The sequence below is a fragment of the Hipposideros armiger genome, unplaced genomic scaffold (assembly GCF_001890085.2).
Source record: "Hipposideros armiger isolate ML-2016 unplaced genomic scaffold, ASM189008v1 scaffold_69, whole genome shotgun sequence".
NCBI classification, from domain to species: Eukaryota; Metazoa; Chordata; class Mammalia; order Chiroptera; family Hipposideridae; genus Hipposideros; species Hipposideros armiger.
Genome location: NW_017731419.1, coordinates 478,672 through 494,374, shown reverse-complemented (window position 1 = coordinate 494,374; position 15,703 = coordinate 478,672). Strand labels below are relative to the sequence as shown.

Genomic DNA, 15,703 nt, shown 5'->3' with positions numbered 1-15,703 from the left:
AAAAGGACAAATATTGTATTATATGAGGTATCTAAAGTTGTCAAACACATAGAAACAGATTAAGATGGTGGTTTCCAGGTACTAAGGGGAGACGGGAACAGGGAGTTATTTTTTAATGGGTATAGAATTCCAGTTTTGCAAGTTCTGGAGATGGATGGCACAACAATGTGAATATACTTAATGCTACGTATATATTTATATATGTTATATTTGTATAAATATAAAGCAAGCTGCAAAAGTGGGTGAAAAAGAAAAGATTAGAGGGAGGGAGGGAGGGAGAGAAAGAGGGAGAGAAAGAGAGAGAGAAGTAGATATGACCATTTAAAATATCTATCTCTAGATATTCTATTCCAGCTTTTTTCTTCCTTTCAAGTTCCGCCTTCAAATACCCTCTTTTAAAATTATCCTCTTTTAACTAACCCTTTAACCAGCAAACATTGTTTCAAGAATTATCTGACAGCCAGCTCAAAGCAAGGAGACAAAGCCTGACGGCATCTAAGGACACCGGAAGAAAGAAACAAGTACTAAAACGGTGGTTAGGAGGCCTCGGAGGATCACGGTCTTGCTGAGGCTGGCCCTGCTCCTAGGTCACCATGAACAAGACACTAAATCAAATTATAAACTGAGTTTCACAAAATTCGATTCGGTGGTTTCCGCTGCAGCATGACTCCTCCGCATACACCCAGCCACCCACACTTCCGGCATCATCCTCTGGGCGGTAAGAGCGGGTGTCCCCTGTCTTGATAACTAGCCTAAGCCTCCTGCTAGCCCGTCCTTCATGTCCTTGCCCTCTTGTCCTCCACCTGTCCCAGGAGGAGAAATAAAGTGGCCGCTGAGTGCAGTGGAGACCACGTGTTCTAGCAGCCCTCTTGATGGATGGGCGTCTCTCCCTTAAAACTTTGAGAGAGGAAAACCGAATCCTCTAGCTTCACCTCCAAATCTGGTATTTTAGGCACATGACAAATGTCAAGAGCATTGTGGACATGAGGCATTCTTTCGATGGCTCCGTTTCCCCACATGTATGCTTGTTCCTCCTTGTTTCATGGGATGGTGTTGTGAAAGCTGACACAATACAGATAGCCCTCTAGGGACAGCGTAGGGGCTCAGGATGTCCACCTCCGTCCTCTTCACTCTCTCATTCCCTTCCTGGAAAAGAAGTCTGTGCCTCACGTAGCCACTTCTCCAGCTGATACTGTTCTTAAACCACAAACTACAATAATCCACGGTCACTACCATCCGCACAGGCATGAGGCAACCCTAATTTCAGAATCCCCTGGACACACTGCTCTCTTTCATTTTTCCTCTCTTCTCTTGACATAATCAACTAGCCCTGCCTTTTCTAAACTATCTTCTACCTTGGTTTAGGAGGCATTGCCCTCCCTCAGTTTTTCTCTTGTGTCTCTGACCTCGTCTCAATTTACTTCTGGTCTTTACTTCTGCTGTTTTCCCTCTTAAGCACTGGTCCTTCCCAGGATTCTCACCTCAGCTCTTTTCCTTTCTCATTCTATACATTCTACCACAATATGCTGGTGACTCCAGACTTTTATCAACTTCTGATCTTTCTCTTAAGAACCAGATCCACATATCGGATGGTACGTGACATCCCCACATGAATACCTAAAAGGCATTTCAGTCCACTGTGTCTGAATGTGACAGCTCCTGCCCAAAAAAAAATCACTTCTCCTACTACAGTAACAATCTTCTAGAAATGGCAACATTTTTGTCTCCAAAGACAGAAAACATGGATTTGTCCTCCACTTTTCCATTCCTAGACACCAATTAAACAAGTGCTGTTGATTCTCTTTCCTAAAAATCTGCCAGGCCTGCCCCCCCCCCTCTTCATCACCACCATTGCATTAGTGCAGGCTCCCCTATTTGCTTCCCTGAATGACCACACTGACCATCTGACTAGATTTCCTGTCCCCAGTGTCCAAATCCACCAATTTCTCTTCCAGTCACACGATGAATTTCTCAAATTCATCGGATTGGATCACCACCCTGATTAAGATTCTTCAGGATTCCCCAACTGTTGCCAAGACAAAATCCAAACTTAAGTTTGGCAGACAGAGCCCTTAATCAACGAGAATATAAAACTGAGTGTTTTTCTCCACTCAGCTTTCACTCCTTTTCTATCCTCCTCACTGCTCTGGCAAAACTTGCAGTTTCCTGGGCGTATCATTCCCTCCTTTTCTCTATGCCATTTAAATAGAGCGTTTTCTGGGTCTCAGAAGTCCTGCTCTCCTACTGCCCTCATTTCTTCAAGTGCAGTCCTCCTTCAAATACAAGCTCAGGAACCATCTTTTCCGGGATGACCTTCCAGATCCCTGTTACCTCCAAGACAGATTTGTTTCTCTTCCCTGTACTCCCATAGCTACCTTGTTCATACCTCTCTCATATAATGCTCATCGTTCTGTCTTATGGTTTTTTGTTTACTTAAACATCTTCCTGATTAGGCTCTAAGCTTCTTGATTTTAATTTGTTTTCACATCATCTATTACTGTGACTGTTTTATAGTAAGTACCCAACGACAACATTAAAAGGCCATACTACAGGGATATCATTTTGTGACAGGCAGGACTAATGAGTTAAGTGGGCTGAAAGGTGTTTAAAAACTAAAGCAACACTTTACAGCATGTATGCTGTGCCTCAAGAAACAATTTTGTCATTTTCTACCTAGACAAACATTAGGGGAAAGGAAGAAAAAAAGAAGATGACAAACAACGGCTCAAATCATTCAGGTACATATACATCATACCTATGACAGTATGAAGGTATTTTGGTGATGCACGTGACTTAGGTGGAAAGTAAGCTAAATGGGGATAACTATTGTATGGAGCAGTTAATACAGAGGGTGCCAAAAAAATGTATACACGTTTTAAGCAAGGAAAAACTGTTAAAATTGTTATACTCAATATATACCGATAACAAAAGATGAATACAAGTCACGTTTGACTTCTGCAATTACAAGAGGTGCTCAAAGTGGTTCCCATCAGCGCCCAGACACTTCTGATTATGGCAAACTACTGCTTGAGCAACGCTGACCAACGTGTCCACTTGTATACATTTTTTTTGCACCCCTGATATATGTCATATGTTGGCTATTCTTTATTTAAACAATTTTCTTAGAAAGCAGAAAACAAAAGGAAGATTTTTATTGGCTGTTGATGAAGTCAATGAGTTTTACAAACGGATGTTACCTAGGAATTCTCAGTGTCCATATCCAATCTACTCATTCAGTATTTGATATGTATATTTTGTCATATTCACTGTTATCTAAACTTTATAATTGTGATAAGAATTATTTCAAGAATATTAGTAATGCTTTGTATTTATGAAAATTGCATGACTGGGCATGCTACCACCCTAATTCAAGACTCAAGAATTCTAACTCAAGAATTCTGTTTAATGTAGCTCCATCTCATAGTCCTTTCCAAGAGCCTGAATTAGTAGGAGAAACAGGAAAACTTTCTTTTTACACGTATAGCCCAGCGTGGAGCATAAGATAATACTGGAGAAAGACTCCATTACCCCAGCCACTGCAGACTTGACTACCATTAGACAGGGGCTATCTCATTTCTTCAACTGCTTACCACCAGCCGGCTTTCTTCTTTCGGAGCCAGTCTCTCCAGGAGTTCACAAGCAAGCTGATAGCAGAGAATACTAGACTGACATAAGTTACACTCAATTGCTTTTGCGTCCTTCTGGCAGGTGTGGGAGCCCCCCCAGGGGGCTTGGAAGACATTGTTTATAATGGAAATAATGTCCTTTGATAAGCTGTGCTCTAAACCCATCGTGATCCCATCATCTTGTAACTCCATCTGAAAGACACCAAAAAAAGGCCAAAAAAGAAAAGAAGGAGTTTGGTCTTTTTGTTCACTACTCCACTGGCACACTAATTGGGGATACTTTTCATTAGCTGACAAAAATATTAAATTATTTAATGATAATAAGGCTTATAGACGTCAAATATACATTGATTTCCACGGATTCTTCTAAAAAGAATATAAACACAAGACAAACTAATGGGAATTATTTTTAAAATAATGTATGACATCTAAAGGGAGTTGTTTTTTAAACTTATCACTGTGAGATTTTACACATTTAAAAAATGCTGCTCTTCACCCAAGTGCCCAGATCTTGACTTCCAAGTACCATTATTCACCAAAAGGAACCAGGATCCTTAGAGAAATGGCTGATTTCAAAGTCAGGGCTAGGAAAATACAAAATCAGCCTGGAACATGTTGTCATGCCAGAAATTAAGGAAGTGTTCAAAGGATGATGGACACATGTCAAAAGAACAAAGGAGCTAGCTTAAAGGGACTCCTACTGACCAAATATGGGACAAACCTGACCATCCAAACAAAGAATCATAGTAACAGATTTTAGCCCACTGAATAAATTAAGAATTTATGAGTACATGTAGGTATAGGGAGATAAATATATAAGTGAGGGAGAAGAGGAAACTGTTCCTTCAGTAGAATGCCAGCTAACAAATGAAAAAAAATCATGGAATTAGAAAATTATCATTTGGTATTGGTCATAGTAATAATTGATTCAGGCATGAATCACGCATGGATGCTAAACTAGTAAATAAAAGTCTGATGAGAAACAGGAAATCTCACAGTCTTAAAGTGTCTCCTTGAAAGTTATTTATTCATTACAAAGGGGAGAATAGCGACTTTGCAGTAGAGAAGCCACCTTAACCAAGTTATCACCACCAGTGAGGGCCCATTATCATGTCATGTGCCTCCTGATGTGATGCACTGAAAAGGATATAACATCACATCTGTGGTATTACTGCCAAAAACACTTAACCCAAATCGATTCATAAAGAAATAAGTGACTCAAATTGAGGGACATTCTACAAGATAACAACACTATACTCTTTAAAAATGTCAAGAACATGAAAGATAAAGACTGAAGAACTATCCTGGATTAGGAAGACCAATAAGGCAGGAGAAATAATTGGAATGAATGATGTTGGATTTTGTCCTCGATAAAAAACAATTTTTTTCTTTTGCTATAAAGATGATTATTATATCAATTTTAAAAATGAATAATTTGTTAGTTAGATGTAGTAGTATAACAACATTAATTTCCTGATTTTGATAACGGTGCTTGATTATGTAAGAGAATGTCCTTATTTTTTAGAAAATCCACTGAAGTTTTAAGGATAAAGGGACAGCATGCTTGCAACTGACTCTCAAATGGTTCATTAAAAAATTCTAGGGCCAGCCAAATGGCTCAGTTGGTTAAGAGCTCACTCAAGAGTGTGAGCTCTGAGCAACAGTGGCTCGATGCCTGGCCCGAGCTGAGCTGCCAACAGGTGGCAGGATAGCTTAGCTTAAAAAAAAAGAAAATCTACAATTCATACATACAGAGAGAGCGAGAGCAAGAGCGAGAGCGAGAGCGAGAGAGAGAGAGAGAGAGAGAGAGAGAGAGAGAGAGAGAGAGAATGTGATAATGGTTAACATCTGAAGAATTTGGGGGAGAAGTATTTGGGAAAGTTTTGTACTATTCTTGCAACTTTTCTGCAAGTCTGAAGTTATTTCAAAATAAAAAGTTAAGAAGAAATGCTCTTCTGACCAAAGCCTTTTAAGCTTCTTTTTAAATTACCTTCAAATATCAATTTATTAAATACATTAAAATCACTACAGAGTTGTACCTTGTTCTTCCCAACAATAGCATTACTCGGTTTGTTCACCAAATTTGTTCAACAGACTCAAACCTAATGATGCTGAGAGGTGTCTAAAATTCCTATCAGTTCTCATATGTCAACATTATTGCAGATATTCCTGTAAGTATTTTGCAGGCTCTTTAGGAAATCCCCAAAGGAGTTTGCAAAATGTCTTGAGTGATGCTACATCATTTCAATAGGGGTGTAGATGCCCAACACAGGAAGAAAAAACCATTATGCAATGCTTTCCCTGTCCTTGACCTCTGATCTAAAGGAAGCTCATGCTTCAGCTACCTGCTTCAGGAGAAGATCAAACATAAGGATGAAACAATTTAGATTCATTTCATCGTCTTCACAGTCAAAGTCAATAGTCCTTCCTCCAGGGTGTCCAAAATTCTTGAAAGGGCTACGAAATGGACTACGTATAGGACTCCGAAATGGACTCTGAAAAGGACTATGAAATGGACTGAGCATATTGTGCTGAGCTCGTCGACCGGGATCAGAGGCAACACTCACCTAGAAGAAAGAACATCAACACACATAAGTGAACTTGCAGAGGCTCAAATGGCTGCATAAAATATCTGGGGACTCTGGGGAAGATGTTTCTAGCTGTCACACAGATTTCCTTTCTTGGCCAATAGCATTAGTACCTCCCAATACTATGGGTCTTCTCAAAATATAAAAATCAGACACAAAATTATCCAAACTTCCTGACTAGTTGTCAGGTGAGTAAAACATGAGCACCCTGAAGAATGAAGGCAGCTGTCTTTGTCATTTTATTTTTCATCCCATCAAACATTTCCAATTAAACTAAATTGTCTGCATCTACTTAAAACCATAACCTGGAAAATGAGAACTTATGAAAGTAAAACATTGCAAGATTGGTTTTAGAATCATAAGCACAGAATGTCAGACTGACATAACTGGTTAAATAAAAATGAGCTCTGGGTATTATAATTATTAATCTATCATGGGAAAACAATATATGTCCAACTTGTTGTACTGGTTATTCTCCATTTGCCAACCCAACCCTCTGCCCACCCCACCCAGGCCCTCACTGCCCTGCCCTGCCCTGCCTTGCCCGAGGACGCCAAGGACCGAGTCTCTCCTGGCTCCCTTGCTGGCTGGCTTCCAGTTGTGTTCAGTCAATGGGAGGCACGAGCAGAAGAGGTGAAGTTGGAGGACACAGAGGCAGGACTATTTCTCCCCACCCGCTTCCTGTTTTGATGCTGCAGTCTCTCCATCACACTGCAGCTCCTCTAGCCAGCCCTTCCTTATAATTTCAGCTCCTGGTAGGCTCCGAAGAACTCTCCCCCTTGTTTCCTAAGCCCTAGGGGTATAATGGCTTTCCAGTGAACAGTTTCTGGCCTCTGGGAGCCTCACCAACCCTTGTACTCCCTTAACCTTTCCCATAACTCCATCAAAGCTCTCTTCATTTGAACCATCTGGGAAAAATTCTGAGGCAGGACCCTGATTGACATACCTGTATGTCACTCTCAAATCATATTTTCTCTCTTAAAGATCGCTTTAATAACCAGCAAGGTCTGTGAACACCATATTTAAAATAAAGAAGAATACCCCATTAAGAATCAGAATACCTGGATATTGATAGTGTTACCTACGGCAAACCACTTCCGTTCACTGAACCTCGGGTTCAGTAGCTGTGCAATGAGGATAATGTGCTCTTCCCCAGCTGCTTCACACAATTTGGTGATGTCAATGGTGAATACATTGCACAGTATAAAGTGCTAACCAAGTAATATAATATTAAAGGTTATAGAAGAGATAAAATATAAATGGTTGGCAGCTCGTTCCGATGAGGCAGATTTTTTTGTTAAAGCACAGAATATAAACTATGATTCCATGATTCTGTTACATTTTCTAATCCCTAGATAACAGGTAGAAGGACTGGGGGCCTGTGGTATACAGTGGGGGGGGGGGCGGGGAGCGGAATGGAAAAGCTAAACAAGGAAAGAGTGGAGAATAGTCCTCACTGACCATCAAACGACAGTCAGCCTCTCCAACCTCTCATGGTATGGGATTGTCAGTAGATAAACAGAAACTCCATCAGGTCCGCCAGAGAACAATTATCAAGAATTTCCAACAGTTTTCATACACTTTGTACCAGACTATATAGACTTTTCTCATCCACAAAGGTACAAAGGGGGCAATAAAATGGGCTCAGTTGGTTCACAGTGACAGACAACGTTACTCATAGTCACCAGTTGATCAGATCTTCCCAAAACACAATAGAAAAAAAAAATCCATACTCCTCATCCTCAAAGTGAAGCAGTGTTCCTCCCAGTAGCTGGTAAAGAATTATTTGCCAGGAGACCTCCCCCTGCCCATCCCACCAAAAAAGAAAAGGAAAAAGAAATAGTACCCAAAAAGTTGTTTTTTGTTTTTATTTTTTTTGCTGTCTTCAGGGTGAGAGATAGCTAATAGATATATGTAGGAGAAAAACTCAAAGGAAAATGAAAACTCAGTAACTTATTAATTACAGACTATACCAAACATCTTAGATGAATGATTTCTATTGTTTAATGTGCTTATGAAAAGGTTCCAGAGTGAGATGAGATGAAAAGAGCATTTTCAGAGAAGTTTACTAGGATTCTACTTTTAGGCTCAATATAATTGACAAAATCTTAATAAGGAAGACAAAAACAGTTGTGGCAATAATTACCCTTCGAGCTGCAAGGTTCCCTGCCAATTCATTGACTCTTGATTTTCTTTGATTGGCCAGTTCTTTGACAGAATTAACTCCATCAGAAAACATACTTATCAATAGTTGAAGTGGCACCATGATGTCTAACTCCGATAATACCTGAGAAAAAAAGGCAATATATCCCCCAAAAACATAAACTTTAAAACTCAAAAACAAAACAAAACTACGTTTAGCATTTTTTTTCCAAAGAGAACTACTGAACAGAAGGACATTTAGCCTTCCACAGACTCTATCAGCAGTCATCCCCAATTGTTTCTACTAGAAAAACCAATATTATCGTTGAAATTTTCCCTTTTCCCCGACTCCCCACAGCCAATAAATCCCCATGTTCTATTAGAACTTCAAAGTACCTTTTGGTGCTCCCCACTCCTTTTCATACCACTGCTGGAGCCTCAGTTCATCACCTTTCTCCTGGACTAGTGTCATCTGTGAGGACGCTCCCTCCACTCCATCCCCAACTGAATGCCCATCCCATCTTGCTCTCGGGTACAAGCTCGGGTATCCTCTGCCAAAATGAAGCTACCTTATCTATAATGAATTTCTGGAAATAGATGTGTCCTTCTTTGAGACAGAATTAATCCACCCTTCTTCTCTGTTTTCTTAGAACTTTATACATACCTTCATTAGAGCAATCATCACTTTGCATTATATTTGATTATTTGATACTCTCTCTCCCACTGTGAGTTCTTTGAAGAGAGGAAGTATGAGGAAAAGACCATTTCTTAGCCCCTTTGTATCCCAGTGCCCACTACAGTGGCTGGCACAGGGGAACTCTATAAATGTTTCCACCATTAATGAATGAATGAATCTACTCCAATCACTACATTGTTCACTCTGTTTCCCAAATGGTTAGACCAGTGGCTTAAAAACCCCTTCAAAAAAAAAAAAAAAAAAACTCCTTCAAGTGCAGCACCCTGTCTTCAAAACTGTGTCAAAACCCAGTCCATAAAACATGTAAACTGTCATTGTTTTAACCATAGCAGGGACAAGAGGTTTACAGCCCTGTCTGCTCAACCCCAGGTGGCATAGCTCAAAGGGTGTATAACTGAGTAACACTGAGCCATCTGTAGAAGAATTGGCTTTCCTAAAATGAAAATTTATCTTGTCGAGATCTATCTACCTGGGCGTGAAAAGTTAAAATTTAGGTCCCAAAGGTGACTTTTAGAAAAACAGTCCCTTTACTCTACATCAGTTGTGAAAAATATTGTTCCTTAGTTTAGAACCCAGAAAGGCATCTTCACAACTTAAAAAGCTTTTGGGGTGATATTCTTCCATAAAACAGAGATGTACCATATTTTTGCCATGTATAATGCACACTTTTTGGACCAAATTTGTGAGGGAAAAATAACGATGCACATTATACATAGGTAGTCCTAATTCCACATCTATATAAATGTTTTTAATTCTTTTATTTATGCTTATCAGTTAAAAGTGTAACTCTAAAAATCAATAACGATATCCGTATGCAAAATAATACCCTGGAATACGATCATCAGTAGGAAGAACTTGCAACAACAAAGAATCCTTGGCCTTCTACGATGCATAAATATCATAAATTTCTTTTACGTTGTATCCATTCTTGTGTTTTGTAATTACTGTTATGTAGAATTTCTTATACCATATAATATGTTTTAAAAAATGCTAAAATTCCTTTATAATACAAAAAACAAGTGCCTACATGTAAACAAATAAAAATTTGAATTAAAAAAATCAAAACAAAAAATTGTTTTCCCTGAAAGCTTTGGCCAAAAACACGGATGCGCAGGCCGGCTGAGTGGCTCAGTTGGTTAAGAGCTCGCTCAAGAGTTTGAGCTCTGAGCAACAGCAGTTCGAGTCCGGCCCGAGCAGAGCTGCCGCTGAGCTGCCAACAGGTGGCAGGATGGCTCAGCTAAAAAAAAAAAAAAAAAACAACCCCAAAAAAACATGGATGCGCATTATACACAGCAAAATACAGTATCTGCACCCAAAGCTAATCTAAACATTGATCCTGTCCTCCTTTGAAACTGCCCAAACTTTATATCAGGTATTGAACTCAATTTAATACACTTTTAAGAACATCCACTAAATTCAAAACATGTGTCAGATGCTGAGAAGAAAGGATGAAGGGGTTATAAATTAAAAAATGAAAGATTTGGTCCCTGCCCGGAAGGCATTTCTAATCAGAAGAAGGGACAAAAATAAACTATAATATTAGACAAAAATAGAATTTGCACAAGAACCTGTATGAATACTGGGGGAAGGAATAATGAATTCTGATGGGGAGATGAGGGTATGAAGTAGCAGAAAATTTCATAGATGAAATAATTTTTGAGTTGGATTTTAATGGAGGCAGGAAAGAAAGTCATTCCAGGCTGAGTGAACAGCAGGAACTACTCCCTAAACCAGTAGCTCTCAACCTTTCCAAGGAAAAGACCTATTTAATATCAAAAGATTTATCAGAATCCCAAAAGACAGCTATTATACTTTTACTAACTATTGATGGAAAGATACATAAGGACCAAAAGCTAGGATGTGTTCAAGTAATTGTACTGCATACATTTGTCTTTTATTAATAATTCACAATGATAGCTCCATAGATTTGTAATGTAGTTATCTATTCATACGAGTTATTGGTCTACAGCTAGTCCTCACTCAGCAAACATACAGATTTATGGACTCCGCAATAACTTCCCCCTCCCCGCTCACCTGGGAATCTAAAGTTCACAGGCTAAGAACTATTCCCCAAAACGATCAAAAGTATCATTCACTTACATGAAGCCACAGTAAAGCTTGTTCCTGCACAGAGGAAGGGTATCCTGTGAACCGACAGCTAATAAAGCCAAACATCTCTTCCATTGAAAAAGGCAGAGGGCAGAGCTCAATGTCAAACATTTTGCTGGAAAGCAGAGCAACAAAAGTAAATGACCAATGGGCATGTCCTAGGGTCTACAGTTGCATGTCTAACTATATGTTGCTTGGGGAGCCAAACACTTCAGATTAGTCTGTGTCTGAACTATTATATTAGGATGTTTCATTTTACTATAATAGCTTATGTCATTGGAACAGATATCTTATAAATAATTCATATGGCTAATACTGTTAATGTTCATACATTAGGCTTCACAGAAGGAATTGCATTTCTAAGGAATGAGAGTTGCTTCCCAGCATCTAAAAACACTTTCCCTTTGTACTTTTCTCACTTTACCCAAATCATAACTACGTTTGAAAATAAGCAAACAATCTGGTGTATCTATTTATGATTCCACAAGAACAAAATCTTTTCTGAACAATTCCAAACTATCTTAGCATGATTTATAGCAATGATTTCATTTGGGGCCTTGAAACTTCTCTATAGAGATGTTAAAAAGTAAATGAGATTACATTACATATTTAGCACAGCACCTGGCACACAGTAAGTGCTCAATAAATGTTAAATATCATTCTGATTACAGTGACTTCATTAAACTACTTACCCACCTTAATACTTCCCTGAATTCTTTTAACTGGTTATCTGGGACTTCTGTTCTGATGGCTTCCAGCCATTCCGGCATAATACACTCCCACACGGACTGATTGATTACATTGTAGGGGATCAGGCAGAGGATTCGGTTGAGACCTTCCTTCAGCTGAGTCACTGTGCTACAGGATTTATCCCAGTATCCACCAACCTGATGACGGTTCCACAGCCGCAGGGGAAAAGAAGAAAATGCACTTTTTAGAATTATACTCAAGGATCTCCTAAAGGAAATGGGTACAGAGAAAGATCACAATCCATTACATCAGAATCCTGGGCCAAGGATCTTCAGAGGGAGATCTTGTAAGAATTTACAATCCATCAGTTAGAAAAAAAGAAACCACTGTTACAGATAGGTCCAAATGTCAATCACAGACTGAATTTGAACTATTCTACTGCAAACTTTCCAAATCACACTTGAATTAAAATTCCAAAGATATATTGCTAACAGGATGAGCATTCTACTGGAGCATTCTTATTTCGAGTTTGACAAACCCATTATAAGTACATGGAATTATACCTGCACTTCAGAGGAACACAGATTTCTACTACTATACACTTTGTCTTTGTCAGGGACAGGGAGAAGAGTCCCCTTACCCCTTTAGTTCTCTGACTGGCCAAAGAATTCAAACAACATATACCAGGTGAACAGGAGAAAAACAAAATTTTAATACATGCATACGGGGAATTCACACAAGCATGAAAATTCCAAAGACAGTGAAGCAACATTGGATATATATGACATTTTAGGCAATGGAGAAAAGGTAAGAAGGGGTATCATTATAGATTTCAGAAGCAAGAATGGACACTTTACTGGTAGTTGAGGAAGTGCAGAAAATAGACTGCACGCCAAGTCTTGCTAGGCAGCCCAGACACAATGAGACAGCAGGGAGTGAGGATATCTAGGCCAGCATGCTCCCAGTCTTCCTGACTAAGGCTAGGATGTAAATTCTTAAGGTGATTATGCCAAGACTCCCTTCCTAAAGCAAGTTTTTCTACCGGAAATTCTTGAAGAAAAAGGGGAAGTAAAAACCTCTTCCTGAGTTTGTTGGGCTTTCATTGATTTCAGTCTGAAATAATCTGCATGCCTGGGTGGCACAATTCAGGGACACCCGCTCCCAATCCCCACTGTTCATTATGGAAAATTAAGTGGCACAGAGTGCCCTTTTTCCCTATGCTGCATATGCTGCCACAATGTTTTTCCTAAGAAAAATAGGAAAGTCTAATTGAATCCATGAATAAAAAATACTGGTATTTTTTATTAATTAAAATACTATATTAATTTTCCAGTGCAAAAAAAAAATTAAAATCATAAATTTAGTTTCTGTTTCTAATTCTGAATTTAGATAAATATCCTATATCCTTATTATACATATCAAAGTAACAATGGATTGACTGGTCCTGAATCATTACCATGTAACACAAGAATTCTGGGATATGACCTTATTTCAAAGGAATCTAATTTTAAATGTCTAATTAGTATATCTAGAACTCCAGATTGTTCAAAACAATCAAATCAACTCTATTTAAAGCTCAGATACCTATTTGGTATCATATTGGCCAAAATCTTAAGATGACTGATTAGATATTTTCAAGCAGTGACTCTATTTCTAGAATTGGTTTTAGTTACATAGACTCAAAAGAACTAACACTGATAATGACGAGATCATGGAAGGTACCATAGCTGAGGTTCCTCTGGCTGTGTAACTTATGGTTAAGCCACGTACAGGCCTATTGATTTGGAGTCACGTTTTGGAACAGGTTTCCCTGTGGAGATCCTAAATTGTTAATGGCCAGACGATGGAACCTTTTATTTAGAAAAGTTTTTTTTATATTTAAAAAGAATTTTCAGAGCATTCTCAACCTAAACAAGTGTCCTGTTACCAATATGGGAAGATCAAATTGACAGAGACACACACAAAAAGGATCACAGCTAGTCTGAAATACTCCCTTAACAAAATTTTAGAACAGAAAGCAGATTTAGAACAGAAATTAAAATCCACACCCACCATAAACTCCCCTCCACAACCTCCCTCCTGAGAAAGACCCGGATGGAGGCTGATATTCCGAGCTGGATAGGAGCTTTTATAGAAGCCTTCCCTCTGGAAGTTCTATGGGCTAACATGGAATGGCGTTGAAGGGAACCAAAGTTTTGCCACCCTGAAGCTGTCTTTCGGAATATTGATTTTAAGCTGTTTATTAAGGAACAAAAGACCCGCAAAGGACCTTTGACCCTCCACCCCTTTCCTTCCCAAGAGATTCAGACAGAGAAACCTGCTTCAGGAAGGAAATCTTAGGATGTTGCCTTAGCCTAATTTGAATTAAGTGGTAAATAGCAGGTTTCAGGCAGAGGCCTGTTAGCTAGATAGCCCCTGAGTCCCGGTGTTTCTGAGTTGCCTAGCAAGAACCAGACTGCCTTGTATGTGCTGCTCTTCCTCAGTCACCTGTAAATCACCTGTTCTCACTTCTGAAATCTATGACCTCATTTTCCTCCTTTTCTCCATTGTCCAAAATGTCATATATACCCCGTGTTGCCTCACTGTCTTTGAAATTTTCATGGTTATGTGAGCTCCCCATGGGCATGTATTAAAAAGTTTTATTTTCTCCTGTTAATCTGTCTCTGTTAATTTAATTATTAGCCCAGCTAGAAGAACTTAACATAGGTGGTAGGAAACGTATTAATTTTTTAGCCCCCACACTGTGCTTGGAGAAAAGGAATACAGACTGTCAAACAATTTAAAAAATAGTGCAAAGGCACACAGCTCTAAATCCACAAATCTCAGAACACAGGACTCTTTCATTTTCTACCTTAGTTGAAAAAGTCTCTGATATAAAGAAGTAAATTCAAAATAATGTCACAGAATGGCAGGCCAGCTCCTTGATGTTATTATTGAGGCTGCCATCTAATTCTTTGAAGAATTAAAAATACCTGTCCTTACCTTGCCTTGATTAATGGTGTCTTTACAAAAATATAATGTGGCTCTAGAAGGATCTCCAAGCCCATCCTTCTTACCAATCCCAAAGCCTCCCCTATCCATCTCAAGATGCCTGCAGATCTTATAAAGACTCAGGATGTGGAAAAGGACCAGCCCTGCACTTAAATAGTAATTGTCTTAAGCCTCAGCCACCTCAGTCAAATTCTTCTTAGCCCTCTTCTCATCTAAAGTCTCAACCTGGACCTATTAAAAACTTCAGACTCTCAGGCCGGCTGAGTGGCGCGTTGGTTAAGAGTTGGTTTGGGATGTCAGCTCTCTTCAACAGGGCCACGATTCAGATCCCACATTAGGGCCAGTGACGCTGCGCCCTCTACAGCTAAGATGGTGAACAACAGCTTGACCTGGAGCTGGGCTGCCGGGAGTCGCCGGCGACAGGCATAGGCTGCAGTGGAGCTGCGGTGGGCTGCCATAAGCTACCGTGAATGGCTGGCAGCTGGCGTGAACAGCCGGCAGCCAGCGTGAGCTGCCTGCCAAGAGCAGCTGTGAGCAGCCATCCAATGGCCAGCAACCGATCTGCCTCACCTGGGAAGAGCGCAATGATAATACCAACAAGAGCCAGTGAAGTGACGTCCTCCACAGCTAGACTGAAGAACAAAAGGACAGCATCTTGTCTGTTCCCCTCCCCCAATTCCACAATAAAATCTTTAAAAAAAAAAAGAAGAGATGCTTAACCTTCCCTAGCATATATTTGTGTAAGTAAATGTTTTTAATAGAAATATTTCAGGGGCCGGCCGAGTGGCGCGATGGTTAAGAACTCGCTTGGGATGCCAGAGGGCCCCGGTTCGGATCCCACATATGAGGGCCAGTGACAC

The 15,703-nt window shown here is 39.6% G+C and overlaps 1 protein-coding gene across 1 annotated transcript in view; it reads right to left on the bottom strand.

The window, feature by feature from the left end:
* Nucleotides 1–15,703, bottom strand: part of UNC79 (unc-79 subunit of NALCN channel complex) — a 188,772-nt gene that overhangs the window by 110,278 nt on the left and 62,791 nt on the right. Inside the window, exons 15-19 of the mRNA XM_019642451.1 lie at nt 11,859–12,049; nt 11,154–11,277; nt 8,361–8,501; nt 5,972–6,193; nt 3,591–3,818 (exon numbers count right to left, since the gene is read on the bottom strand). Of these exons, the coding sequence (XP_019497996.1) occupies nt 3,591–3,818; nt 5,972–6,193; nt 8,361–8,501; nt 11,154–11,277; nt 11,859–12,049 (906 nt within the window). The remainder of the gene's footprint in view (nt 1–3,590; nt 3,819–5,971; nt 6,194–8,360; nt 8,502–11,153; nt 11,278–11,858; nt 12,050–15,703) is intronic.